At 42.4% G+C, this 15,374-nt stretch overlaps 1 protein-coding gene across 1 annotated transcript in view; it reads right to left on the reverse strand.

Moving 5' to 3' along the window:
• LOC126922631 (nuclear receptor coactivator 5-like) overlaps positions 1–15,374 on the reverse strand; it is a 49,748-nt gene that overhangs the window by 4,426 nt on the left and 29,948 nt on the right. The window contains exon 3 of the mRNA XM_050735429.1: positions 12,345–12,434. Coding sequence (XP_050591386.1) covers positions 12,345–12,434 — 90 coding nt within the window. The remainder of the gene's footprint in view (positions 1–12,344; positions 12,435–15,374) is intronic.

Genomic DNA, 15,374 nt, shown 5'->3' on the forward strand with positions numbered 1-15,374 from the left:
TTATCACGTAAAATCTATACATAGATAACGCCCTCGATTTCCTTGCTAATTTATATCCTTCGTTAAACTACCAGGTAAAAAGAAACGCGTGCCAATTATTCGTTAAATATAAGAAAGGCAATAAATCGAATAGCGTCTCTCCGGGTAACACGTACTAAGGTTTTAACGAGCGACAAAAGTCATCCGCGTAGAGGGCGCTGCTAATCGTTTTTACCGAGTACCAAGGAGTTCCATAAAACAGGCGCTTCCTTTAAGCTAGTGTTTTATTATTGGCTCAAGGTATTTAGACGTCAACGTGAGAAAGAAGAAAGATCAACAGTGGTAGGTGTGTACGTGCGTGTACTGTGGAAACACGCTGTGGTGAGCGTGAAGTCGGTATAATAAATTCACCGAAAGGTTCACTAAAGTAGCGCGGGCGCGGTGAATCCGTAGAACGGACTCGCTGGCGAGTTTTAATGGTCACAGAGCGAGAGAAAGCGAGTCAGAATTATCGTGGCCGGTAGCGCGTGGTATTTCGCCTCATTGGAATTGGCGCGTGTGGTTTATCCTTTCCTAGGCGGTGGAAGGCAGCTTGTAAAGAGCCGCGTCGACCTCTCGCGACGGAATTGTAAGAACTCGCGTTCGCTTCTTGCTCGTTTGCGGAGATACGATTTATGGTGCGACAAACCGTGGCTGCGCTAGCCGTCCGAATGACAAAATATATCGCGTGGATCGCGTAACGATGATAATTACACGGAAACTCGATGTTTCATGCAACACGCGTGAACGACGTCGCAACCGGTGCACGCGCCGACATTTTTCCATGATTTATTTCACTTTTTCTGATATCTAATCCTTCTAACGAAGCACTTGATTCGTTGAATGGCGTGACAAACTTTCTAACCGGAGCAGACACGATTCGGTAAGATCGCTTGGAAGATCGGAAACCGCGATGGCGTTCGTCGATGAACAAGGAGTAACGAAGAAAAGGTACATCGTTTAAAGAGTCGAGTCATCTCCGGAGAGTTGACCTTGATCTTGAGAGAGAAGGAGAAAAGAGGAGAGGCTATAAGAAAGAGGGAACGGTAAGGTGCACCACGAGGGCCAGAAATAAAGGCGGCAGTTAAGGCGCGTTTCATCGCCTTCTTATTTTTGGCATTCGCGCGAATTCAAGGGGGACGTGCTAAAAATTCAATCCCACTGCTAAGAGTAACTCGTGTGTCACGAGGCTGACGTGAATGCATTCGACAATGGCACTTGAAACTTTACCATCGCTCCTTAGGCCTGGCGTGTTGTTCGTGCCGAAGAAATTATTTCCAATCATCCTGCTACCGTTCGAAATTTCCACACTATAATAATGGGTACAGTTGAAGAAAAAGTACTCCAATTCTTGGATACTATGCACAAAATCTCTAACAGAATTTGTCAACGTATGATTCATTGCGTTCTAATTTAATTCATCAACTGAGAACCATGGCTTGCTATTGTGAAACACTATCAATTTCAAACCGAACAACAGCGATTCTGCACCATCAAGAATATTAAAAAGAAACTTTAAAATGTTCCTCATAAAGTATATCAACAAATCATTCACTGTAGGAACCCTAATTTTATTCCACGGCCCAAATACGGTGTTTTTGTCGAACATTACGACTTTTGAATCAAACACTGCCACTTCTAAACGATTCCAAAGATAATCGTACAATCAACAGACGATCCACTACTGTACACTAATTCCATTTCATGACTCATGAGTAACCACGATGTGCCACAAATCACCATCAATTTAAAATGCAACGGTATCAATTCCAAGATATTAACGATACCAAAATTCGATGATTCCTAATGAGACCTCCAAGGATAGTCGAAACAAAAATTGGAGAAAAATCGTCGGAGTCTTGAGCCCGGCCTAAAGATTGGCGTAGTCGTAGAGCAAGAAAGGGGGAGATGGCCGTGGGCTTTTTTCATGGTGTTGCGAGGGCCGAAACGGCGGGGCGACGGTGCTGGCTGTTTTCGGCTGTACGCTCCGCGCACCGGCCTTAAAGCCTTACCAAGCAGACGTAGCGTTTTCGTTCTCTCCTCTCTCGCGGTGCTTGCCGCGGTATAATGGCAACGTGTTTTCGTCTAATGTACTTTTTGTGATGTCCTTGATGGAGGAGTCTGCGAATGCAGAACTACAGGGCCAGGCCCGGTGGGGCCTGCCATAGTGCGGCGAGACGGGAGTATCCTCTTCGGATCGAAGCGAGAGAGAGAGAAAAAGAGCCGAACGAAAGAGAGAGATAGAGAAGTGGAGAAGGTGGACAGGAGGGCCCGGCAGCACCTCAACCCACCTCAACTTCGGGCCTAGTCAAGGTCAGTGCGGCAGGCCCCACCCTCCTTGTCCCCCTCCTTTTTCGGGCTTCTTCCTTTTTCTCGCTTCTTCCTCCTTTTCTTTCGTCGTCTTCTTCTTCTTTTCCCCTGGTTCTGCCCCCCTCCCCTGTTCAGCTGAACGTGGCCCCGTACCGCATTATCGCGTCATACCATGTTGGGACCCACGCCCTCCTCCGGGTTTTGCTTCGCGTTTTTTCCCTCCCCTCCGACTCTTCGCCAACCAGGGAACCCGCGAAATCCCAATTAGTGGAGATACCCGGTCGATACCAGTCGGCCACCGTATTGAATCGCGGCGAATCTCACGGAGCTGAACGAGTTATCGTCGGATAACTCACTACGATATCCTCTCGACGATCATAACTCGTCGGTACAGATCAGCGATTACCAAGTGTGCTACAACACACACTGAAATGCAAGAATCTTCGAAACATGCAATACCTAACTATCTCCTAGTTTCTGACTCCTTTTCCCTTAGATCATCGAATAAAGAAATGATAGCAACCAATACGACAATAACCGTACAGTGTGAATGCCTTTCTCTCGAACCGAATGTAATAACACATTGTTTTGTGTGCTGCAGAATTTTAGTAATTAGCTTATGCGTGCCATGAGATGAGAAAGGTTAGAATTCACTGGTCTATACACTGGAGAGAATGACGACGAAAGAGACGACGACGGTTTATCTATATGGAAGTGGAAAAGGATGGGTACGTTCGTATTTCGAATGATGGATTTTGAAGAATGAAGCAATTTGGTCCGAGGGTGGGACTTGCTGGTCGGCTAATGATCGGATATCAGAATGATCCATATCGATAAAAGGAAGAAAGAATTAGGAGTCATCCCTCTAATGATCTGTTTAATCATAAGGCAAGCCCCAGAGCTCAGGGACGACGGTGAACCGGTCATGCTCACACTTTTGCATGATGCACGTACACTAGAAGCGTGTTAGGTTTCAAAGAAATGAAAGAAACAGAAGCGGCCGACGTTGATGAATGAAGCTGATGAATCAGACATCCTTCGTGGAGTATCCCCGAAAGACCTTTCTTTACGATCGCGGGTGTCATGATAAATAGATCGTTTTTTTATTCCGCCCCGTGATACCCGACGCAGCTATGTTCCCGTGCACGATTCGAACCTTCGAATTCACTGCACTTTTAAAAGCAGCACAAATGAGAAACTTCTTACCAGCTGGAATTGTAAAGAAAAGGGCGTCTTCTGATGTGATCTTTATACACTTAATCTCTCATCATTTGACGTAGACTTGACACAAGACATTTCGCAATAAAAACAACTCTGTTATTTATTAGGAAGAAAGTTAATACGATAAATCACCGACACCATATATCTCCGACTTTTAATTAAGAATTCTGTACCTGTTGGAGCGGGCAAAAATTGTTTACCAAGTACTCTCAAAAATATTAAGAGATGTCGTCAAGGACCTCCTTCTAATTACATTACATTTGTATCACAGATGAACCGTCGAGTTATTTATTATAAAAAGGAGGAGAAATGCAACGAACCAGCGGTACAATTTTCCTTCCCCAGCCTATTCTCATCAAAAATTCCCCAACATTTGGGATAAAAAACAATTGTCTCTCAAGCGTCCTCTCAAAATCTCACGAGACATCAAGGACCACCATCCAAAATCTGCGATGGCCGTCCTCCCGGTTACGTTGCATTTGCACCGCGGATACAGCTCGGAATGTCTGGCGATAATGATCTACGACGAGGTGGGGATAGCGTTTTCGAGGGAATCGGCTATGAAGAGGACGAGAGTAGAAAAAAGGCAACGAGTGAGAGAGAGAGGGAGAGACAGAGAGAGAGACCAAAAAGGAGCCAGTAATCCGAGGCTCGGAGGTGAGTGAGCGAAGGCATGCTAGTACCAAATGAGATTGGATCCTGACCGTGTAGGACGACTTTTGGGCCCTGCTAGCCTGCCAAGAGTCCTTTAGATTCGGCGAAGCCAGACTCCTCTCCCCTCCTCTATATCAATGTGCCGCCATTCGTCGGGTGTCGAAGTTGCATTACCATCGACGCCATTCCATTCGTATTCGTTTCTCCGACTGTATAGTTTAGGCCCATAGCCGAAAAATTCTATAGCCGGCCGACGATTTACATTTATTCGCTACAGAACGATTTTTATGTTTCAGGTTCGGGAACACGTGTAGAAAACACGGGCTACCGTTATGACAGGCGGTCGTAAAAATTTCGACGATTTAAATCGACGATTTATACGACTCTAAACCAGCCGCGTAATCAGCGTTCGATTCGTTTAATTGCTTCGGGCCTCCTCCGACCCTACTCTCACAGAATTCGAACCGCGAGGGGGACCATGACGATTTTCTAGCCCCCTACTCTTCGTCGTACGTTGCCTCGATCGTTCCACTCGGATTCGAGTCGACTTTTCGACTTTCTAGCGATCATTGTGTAGAGGTTACGGTTGTGTACTCGCGTACACCAGTACACGTTTATGAATCACACAAAGAAACGTTCCCCGCTTTACCATATGGTTTACAGCGTTGGTGCTGAACTTGCACCGCCACCACCGGCGTCGGGTTACCCACCCCACCCGCCTCAAAAAGTCCGGTCGTAATGCGCCAAATGCATTCTTTGTCCGGCTACGAGTGTAAACGTGGTCTGTTAACCATGTATTTCTGGTGGATAGAATATACACTGCATTTTGAGTATTTCTTATTTCACGATAACGATCTTTAAATCTAAAGAAGAAGTTATATAGTACAACTCCGTTTATATGTCTGTTTTTAACTATTATCTATTATCTGTCGAGCGTTTGAAATTTATTAATGTTAAAAATTGTAAGCATTTAATGTAAGTATATGCATTTAATGTAAGTATTTAAATCTAAAGAAGAAGTTATATAGTACAACTCCGTTTATATGTCTGTTTTTAACTATTATCTATTATCTGTCGAGCGTTTGAAATTTATTAATGTTAAAAATTGTAAGCATTTAATGTAAGTATATGCTATTCGAATGAGGTCTCAACTCAATAATCGTTTTCATTCATACTGGGTAATACCAGAGTAATCAATATGACCAGTTTATATTTTTTATGGAATCTTTATAGACATTGCAACTGTGCATAATTTTTAGTCAATTGTAATGATACAATAAAAAATACGAGTTTTCGTTCGTATAATGGAAGCTCGCATTCTAACGAGTGGATTCAACCATCATGATTCGTTTAATCGTTCGAATTTCGTTCGAATAAATGAAGTTGATACAAACAGAGTTCTATTATACTTCTGAATTCGTACGTTATATATCGTTCCATGAAATCATTGCCTTAGAAATATATATATATGTATAAGAAATCAACAAAAGACACAAGGCGCAGCTGCACGAAATTCTAAATTCCTTCGCGATAAAGGAATCGATTCGCCAATCAAGATTAGTTCGAATGAAGAAATATTGGGATGGGGACACGGTCTATTTTCCAGTATTAATCTAATTACTCGTAATTCCTTTTTTCCGGGTAGAGAGCGTGCGTGAGTTGGCATTAATTGGCCCGGGCGACGAGCATCTGCGCGTTATGGCGTGCGTGATACAAGCGCGGACCAGCTTGGTGCAGCTGCAGGTATACCGAAAAGAGAGCCAGTGCAACGGTTTCAATTGTCCGCAATATGGCTGCCGCCTCAGCTAGGCCTCATAGTCGTTATCCTTGAGAGGCCCGTGCAGCGTTTCGTTTTGTTTTAGAACGCGGGATGCGCGCGCGGGTGCGACTGTGAAAAGAAGAAAGAACGAACGAACGTACGGCGAGAAGGAGCAAGGAAACGATACAAGTGGAAGAAAGAGATAGTGAGGATTAGAGGAAGGCAGAAGGAGAGGAACCACGCCACAATGAGGGACCGAATGTTGCAAAACCGCCTATATCCGTGACTATACCCACACCGGCGGCTTGTACAAGAAATGATAATTACCAGCCTCCTCTCCCATCTTCCCCCATTTCTTCAACGTCCACTCTTCGTCCGTATCGTTTCCTTTCTTCACCGACAATTACTTCGTTTATTTCTTCGTCCCTCGCGAACCGTACAACTTCGATTCTGCGGCTAGATTGCGCAGGGAGAACGGCAGTTTGGAATTATGGAGCGAGGTGTTCTTACTGTCTTTACCGCCGCGTTTATTAGCGTGCAAATGACCGGTATTTCAACGATCGTTGGTTTACGAAAGCGAGAGAACTGGGGGTTGCAAGTTGGCGTGATTGAATATAGTTTGATGTAGAAATAATTGTTTTAAATGGCGGGTTCTTGTATCGCGTTTATGCGTTTATGGGAAATTTAAATGGTCAAAAGTACACGTAATAGACGTAGAAGATACGAAATGGCTGAAATAAAGTACTCGTTATAACGTCCAAAGCTTTGATACTTGTTTATGGATGATACAACGCGCGTCCACTTATCAAATTCGTTTCGTGTTTTAACAACTTGAAAAATAACGAGGCATTTGGGGTATTATTTCATTTATATTAATAGGCCGTAAATTTCTCATTCTTAATCGCTAAGCGTTAGAGTACATTCAATTTGTCTCACAGTCATCAGAGTTACGGTTTTAAACGATGAAACATCTAGATCAATTATCAACCCGTATTGATAATTGATTATAATGAAAATAATCGTCTTATAATATGATTATGGTCTCATCTTGATTCTGAGTCGCGATAAAGCTTCATCGTAAATAAAAAGCAAAATGTTTCCTACGTCTCACATTTCATAATGCCTATTTTATTTTCCAATTCTTTTACATTCTGTGCCCCTATATCATACACACAGTCCGTTTATGGTATTAGTCGAGTGCACGTGTACTTAAGGAATATTGTGAAAATATGTGAAAATAATTCGTTCTATATTTTTGACTTACTTTTACATGAGGAATTACCTCCTTTCTGATTGTACCACGGTTTGGGAAACACCCTGTAGAACAGTATTTAGTCAGACAGTAGAAGGTTCGGCCTTTTTTATGGGTATGATTCCCATGAAAAATCACTCCAACTGCTACAATACTGCCCTCTGTGCGGCCAGTCATCCCGATTCAACGGTCAGAAGCCATATGTTCCTGGCCGAATGTGCTAAGAATCATTGAAGGAACCGCCGTAATGAGAGACCACCCAAAGAGCGTTTCGCGGCGTTCACCGTCCGACCGGAAACTCAGATCGAAGCAGCTTCATTATGCGACTCAATGCACCGATGTTTTCGCGTAGCCACTTTTTTCCACGTCGCTCTCCGTCTCGATAATTACATTCGCGAATTATTTTTTTGCTTTCCATTTCGTTCTAACGAAGACACACGTTGCATTACTATCGATTCGTTAGGAAGTCAATTACAAAGATCAAACTTTCCAAGAGTCACTGGAGAATGCTTCCCTAAATTTTTGATATTTGATAGCTTATCGCAGATCAAATGCAAAAAGGTAAGAATCGATAGTTTCTCTTGTTTCTTATACGAACACTATGTTTCCGTGATAAAGTATATCGCAGATATTAAATATTGAAGTTTCAAAATTAACATTTTGTTTAAAATCTTGTGCCTTATACGCATGTAATTGTTTCATAAAATTTCTCTAAATTTATAATTCCAAAACACGATGATCCAAAATGATTTTCCAATTTATGTCTATACTTATGTAGAATTTCGTGTGATGTGTAATATTTTCGCAAAACATTCATTTGCGATATTTAACTATATTATTTTTATTTAACTATATATATTTTATTTAACTATATTTAGCTATATTAACAGGAATCATAAATAAATTTCTCAATATTTCCACGAGGACACGAGGATAGAAAATTGTTAAACAAAATGTAGAAAATGCCTTCTTAAATTGGCTGCAGGTCCTTATCAGACAAATTTCTAAATATAGAGAATTCAACAAAAGTACACAACATGATAACTAGGAACAATTACGGCAAGCCCAGCTATTCATAATGCTGCAGCGAATCATTACAGGCTGTTCGAGGCTCTGTTCTACCTGGTATATGGGAAAGGCGATATTATGGCTGTCATAAAGCACTAAAACTGCCCGATAGTTGTGAAGGGCCTGCGAGGGAGGCTGAAAGTGGACATTAGCGATGGCATTGTGAATCGAACCGCATCATCCAACCGAAACTAGCTTCCAGCGCGGCACAAAGGAAACGCCGCCTTAGTTTACGCCAACCAGCCTCAGTCCTTACGAAAATATAGTACACACTTGCACGTATCCCATAAACCATAAGCGAAGGTAGACTGTACACAGGCTCAGGTGTATTAGAGGAAGCCGTGTTTTACGCTTCGTGGGTATTTTCGGGCCTTCCTTAGTTTGTGGCCTACTGGTTCACCAGTAGAGGGGGTGCAAGGGGGGTCGTTAGAGCGACCGACAAGGCTATTGGTTACTAAGGTTGCGTTAGCGAAGCTTCCGATGGTTGGAAGGTAGCTCTGGAATTCATCAGCGGTTACGTCGAAAAAACGGTGATTCAAGCAGGATTGTATCCTTAGAATCTTTAGAGCGATTGACTAACTCCTTTAAGTGCTGGAATTTGGGATGATTGCTTATACTTCCGGAGTGAATCGTTCATTTATGAGGGATTTTATAGATTTTCAAAGATTCTAAAATTGAATTTTTCTGAGATCTGCTGGATGGACGGATTTGGTGGAAAAGTCGCCTCGATTAATTGACTCGTTATCCCTCTTCCAGGGATGTCGAGCTATCTCGAAGGATTGGAAGTTATCGCGGGGGTTCATTAGTGGCGACGTCAAAAAAACGATGATCCGAGCGAGGTTGCATCGTTAGAATCTTTATCGGGATTGGTTAAATCCTTCGTATGAAAAATTTAGGGTATTTGGTGTGTGTGAAGTAAACCATTAGTTTACGAGCAAACTATAGCTTATAAATTCGTTTACGAATTCTATAAATATCTGAAAACTCAAAGATCGAACCTTTTTAGTCGTCGTCGTATTGAGCTCAAATACGAATACGTCGTTGATCTGAATTAATTTTCATCGATCGAACAATAGCCACCTGATCCTGCATGTAATAACTAACGCGTACAGTTGAATATTATTGTATTGAAAATAAGTTATTAAAGGAATTCTATGCACGAACCGTATGCAAATAGTGGCTGAGAGTTGACGTATGAGCGCATAAATTTCCAGCCATCTGATAGAAAAGTTGCTTTGATAAATCGACGTCTCGTCCCTCGTCAAGAAATTTCAAGTTATCTTAAATCGAGAATTTAGCCTCTACTGTGAATGGAGTTGATATGTTCCAGGTACAGCCGCGTTATTTTAAGAGATTTCAAGATTTATAACAATAGAAAGTGGCTATCTATCCATTCAGTTTTAAGGTAGGTTTAACTTTGAACGGACTTTTAAGAAGAAATCGTTAGAACGATTTTCCTACTCTGAACAATGGAAGACTTCCTATTTGTATCTATGGAAATATCATCTCTCTTTTAGAAGGATCGAAAATTTAACGTTTGTTACACTTGCCGACGTGATGGAAGAGAATCGTCCAAGCTTTCTAGTCATTTGCGTGCTCACCCGTGGGGATGGTCAAGAGTTAGGTCAGGTTAGGGCTACCCCGACCTGTATATCTCGTTCGAGGATAAATGCTCCCTTCGAAGAGGCTGGTGAGTCTGCTCGTCAAAAGAGTTTCACCTGACCCTCTTCAAGCATATTCAGAGGGTACGTGCACCTCACGCCCTCTATCATTTCGATTTTTGTCTCAGGTGAAAGGGTCAATCCCTTTGCGGTCTGGACGATAGATACAAGACGATCGATAGACGAATTCCTTATAATGAAATATGTAGAAGGACAGACAAAAGCCACGGATCATCTATCAAGTAAAAATGTTCCGCTTTAATGAATGAACAAAGAGGATACTTGGCGGTACTTTAATTGTTTCGATACTTTCTTAGGAATTTGTTAACTGGTTAAACGCAAAACTCGTTAACTGAGCCACCCTTCTACAATAGCAAAGTTAAAAGTGAATAAAGGCAAACCAACTTCAGGTAGATCGATTACAGTTCTCGATGAACAAACATTTCAAAAACTAGAGAATTTCTAAGTAAAGAAATTATTATAATCGACAGACCGGCGATCGAGTAAAAGTATGTTTCATTACGATTAGAGGACCATCAACGCAAATGGCGCGCGACTTTTCTACGGTCCTATGCTATATACTGTGTATCTACGAAGAGAAAGACTAACCCACGAAGGTTCGATAATCCAGCAAGTAGACTATGTAGACGCGCGTTTGAAATTCGATAGGCATTGGACAAGTTCCATGGAACAGGTTCTATAAGAATCTGACCGAAAGTAAGTGACTATTAACGGTAGAACGACTGTGTGTGAGACTTATCATCCCGGACTTAATAGCCGACTGGAACGTCTTCTGGGTCGACGTTCAAAGTCGATAATAAAATACCAATGAGTCAAGTCGAAGGACCTGTTTTCACATGAGCCTGTTTTGTGATCGTTCGCGCACCGTTTCGACTCTATCGTTCCATCTCTGTCTCTCTTTCATTCTGATTCTCTAGACGTTAATCCGTGGAGCGTACGTAGGTGGGCGCACGCACCACGTAGCCTATAGTACCTGTCAAAAACTGGCGCTGCAACAATGCCCGAGGTCCAGAGAGCTCTCGGTAGAAGTTAACCGCAGCGCAGCAGGGCTGCAAGGGCCAGTTCGCCAGTTGAGACGAGCCTTTTGCGTATCGCGAGAGAAATAAGTCATCCAGTGGCGTGGAACACACCGTGTATTATTTAATTGAACTTTGCGAGTTTGACCTCTCCGCCTTCCGCGACTTTTAATTTTAGTAAACCATCTTAGATATTTGGTAAATATTTCACGAATCTGTGAGATATTCGACTTTTACTGTTTTATTTTCCATTGCTACAAAGGAAGGAGTGATCTAAAAAAAAAATTTTTTTTTAAGGATACCAGTTGTGCAATGTTTATGAAGTATTTATCCTATGTTTATTCTATTTTATCTATTTTATTTTTAGTTGATTCTTTCTCTAGATTCCTTTTTTTTTTTTTTTGAGAAAGTTATAAAAAATGACATGTTTAAATTGTATTGAGTTTGGTAGAAGCGTTTGATAAGCAAGAGACAGGTGTCTACGCCAGTGGGGCAGCAGGTCAATGCTGCCGCGTGGATCTCGGTGAGGACAAAGAGATCCTTTCCCTTCCCTGATCCTTCCCTCTCGCTTCAACAATATTCTCTCTCTCCTCACTCTCAGGATCAACCATCATTGCATTAATGCATGTGTGGTTGAATCGTACAGCATCGTTGCAACGATAATGTGCAGCTGCCGAATACCAACACCCCAAACGTCCAACAAGAAATCATGATTTCTGCTTTTTCGAATTGCCGAAATGAAATATTCCGTTGACAAATCATCGTGGTTAACAGCGACCAAATAAGTTTCATTCTTTTTCAATGGTACACCAAATGTGTATTTTTCTTCCGCGACGGTTCGACAACGAAGGTTAAGCGAAACGAACGAAAGATGAAAGAACGTGTGGTACGCGTAATATCTGGCAACGTTTCTCGACAGTGGAAACGAGAGCGCGGTTAGGAATTTACACTTGAAAGGTCGGAATTAACGCTTTCTTTTTCGGGCGTTTAGGGACCTCGTTAGTACCATTGTCGCGACTCGCGCGTCCCTAGTCTCGTCGATTCTCTTCCCCGAAACGAATTAAGGCGGTGTCATTATTCCGGCGTGTTTTCTTGTGCGTGCAGCCTGTGAGTATTGTTTTGCGGTTGGTTTTGCCAGTCTGCTGACCAAGTGAGTCAACCCCTCGTGCGTCCAAGTGCAATCAGAGAAAAAAGCGGAAAAGAGAAAAACGTGCCAAGAGAAAGTTGATAAAAGCGTTCGAGTGATTCTTGTGCAGCGGAAGACCTTTTCTTTTCTCTTTTTTCAAAAAAAAGCCTCTTTCATTCGTTTAATTATCTTACGTTTAGTATTAAAGCTTCCAGAGTCGCGAATAGAATTTACTTACGACGATCGCCGATCTCGGAGGTACGCACAGATTCACTAATTGTAGTTCATCGCGACCCTCGTGCAGCGTGGCCCTCCCGTTCGACCTTTCCTGGAAAGCCCATCAAAGTCTTAATACACAGAGATCGATTTTTTCGTCGTTCGATCGGTGCGTTGGTGCTTTTAATCCTCGCACAGTGACGGGATTAGATCGGAATGGTAAATTTTCAATTGCATTATGGGACTCAAGATCCACAACGCGAGATCGTGGATAAGATAACGTCATCTCTTCTTTTTCGTAAGTAATACCTTCGCAAAGGAAGTATACCACGGACAGACAGCGAAAATGTTCATCGAACGAAAGACGACAGCCAAAGAAACTTGTTAATCGAACCGCCCTACCACCTATCCCGTCAGAGTAATCTCGGAAATAAAAGAAACTACTTAAGATCTTAAGTCCCGGCTAGCATTAAAGCATTAATCACCTTTAAATTCGCGAATCAACTTCGATCAACCCGACGGTGCAGTGGTGCATCTTTCTCTCGCCTGGATTTCTTCGTCGAACACTGTTCTACTGTTTCATCATCGAAGGTATCGGTCAGGATGTCGGACATAAAGAATCGATGGCGAAAAAAGGAAAAAAAAGAAGAACAATTCAGTACAGTTGACTCTGCCTTTTTCTCCCTTTACAATTCTAAACCCATCGAAACGGAACGAACATAGAAAAAGAAAAATGAAAATACTGCTAGGCTCAAGAGAGGTATGGTACTTGCGGATTCTCTCTAACAGTTGGTACTAATGATCCAACCTGGCGAGGTACATCAACGGTATCCGGTATCGTGTAACTCGCTAAGTGAAAATGCACGTAGATCCTGCTAAGATACAAGATCACCGGTCCGCCTTCTCTCGCCGGTCTAGTCCAGCGAAAAACAATAAAAGCAGTAACCAGCACGAACATAATCTCGCGGGACCCGCAGCCTCCTCCTATGCTTCTGTTACCCTACGCACACTAAAAACCCGCGGATACAACATTTATACGGATACGAGAGCAACTCGTACGGTTTTTCGGGTGTGTGCAGCGTGCCTAATCCTAATGCGAGGACTTGGAAATGCTGCACGACGCGCATGGTCGCTCGACAAAGAAACTGTGACGACGCCAGGGATCTACCAGCCGCCATTTATTCGTCCGTTATATTTTCTTAGCCCGCAGTGCGCGATCATTTACGTCGTTTACGAGCACGACGTTTTATTGCACGATTATTCTTCTTGGAATTTTACGTGGAGTCTTTTACTTCGTATAGGAGATTCCGCTTTATTTTTGTTCAGCGGGATGACGATTGAATAGTGGTCATTCGATGGTCGTGACAATTTATCGTAAATGGTATTATATTTCTTGGATTCACTTTTAAATTTTCGTAGAATTAAATTTACTTTTTATTATACTGATCGATTATTTTTGGATATATCGGTCAAGAAATGATTGTTCGTTTAAGAAGTTAGTCATAGAATCTTTTTTCAAAGACGAATAGAATATTTCACAAACTGGCTGTACGAGACTTTGAAGCGATGCAGACGCCGAAATATGTAATTCGAGAAATCTGAATAGAGGAAACTTCTTATAGGAAAATCCACTCATTTACAAATATTAAAACACATTACCACATACAACGATTATATCATTGTATTTATCATGACGTTAAATTAATTATGTCTAAGAGTATTAAATTTATTAAATTTAGTAATATTTTCATATGGCTATAAAAGTTTGATATTCTGAAAATGTAATGTACATGGACTTGTACTTGATAAGAAGTCACTTTATTGAAAAGTAACGGAATATTCAAGTATTTTCCTTTGCCACAGAATACTCGTAAATACTTGGAGCGATTCGTAACGAAATTAAAAAGAAAGTTTACATTAAGAGGTAGTCTACCATATCGTTTATTTTTCCTGTTTCTCTTGAGAGAACACTGTACAATCGCTGACAGAGATTTCAAGTTCCCGCCGCGTAATTCGTTTCGTTACGTTGTCCATCGGAGGGCGGGCGAGTTTCGCATGTCATGCTTTCCGCATCAGCGTGTTCCCGGGATCAACCAGCACTGTGAAAAGGCAGACGAATTCTCCTCCCCACATCGACTTTTCGACTTCATCGAGCACTCTACATAAGTCCTGGAAAATTTATCTGCCTCTTTCTTTTCCCTTCCTTTTTTGAACGAGTCAGCTATTGCTAGAGTTTCCCATGAACTCCTCTCTGCTCATAGTATCGACACTCTAGCAGCGGTTCCATCAGCGAGCAGAAGATAGAGAATCGAACGAATTGTGAAGAGCGAGAGAGCAAAACGAACACGTGAGAAAGAGAAGAAGAAACGAGCAGAGCAAGTGAGAATATATACCTGCTGGTGGATATTAAAGCGAACATCATACCCTCGTCACTTTTACTGGTCCTCTCTCTGTCTCTTTCCTACGCATCTCGTTTTATCCTTGTTACATCCAGATAGAAGTGTTCAACCATCTTTTTCCCCCATCTAATTCTACCCTCTCGCTTATGTATGCTATCCTACAAGTTAAACACATCGAAAAAGAGGATGCTGTGCGCGGCACACTGCAAAGTCAAATCGTCGACGTTTCCTCTGCCCGGTTCGTAGTAACCCAACCTAAAGCTGCGATGCAGAGAGAAAAAGAGAGAGAGAGAGAGAGAGAGAAGGAGAAGAGGGGCTTCCCTCCTCGTGCACTTATGCTGCATTCCAGGCTTAGACGCACGTTTCTACTCTCCATTTTCATCGTTCTCGCTTTACGGGTGCGTCGTTAGCCCTAAAAGCAAGCCATGCTCTCGCTCTGCCTCCCTACTTGACGTCGTTGGTTTTAGAGGCTCACCTGCTCGATGGATCTCGGCCGCGGCTTAATCCTCGCGGTATCGTGCCGGGACGCGCGTTGCCTCGCCGATTTACCATCGAGCAAACGCGCTACGCGGGATTTAACGTCGTTCTTGTATCACCAGCTTTCAGCGGGGCGTTCGAGAATCTCGAACGATTAAAATATTCTTGATCTTCGT

This window comes from Bombus affinis, chromosome 12 (assembly GCF_024516045.1).
Source record: "Bombus affinis isolate iyBomAffi1 chromosome 12, iyBomAffi1.2, whole genome shotgun sequence".
NCBI classification, from domain to species: domain Eukaryota; kingdom Metazoa; phylum Arthropoda; class Insecta; order Hymenoptera; family Apidae; genus Bombus; species Bombus affinis.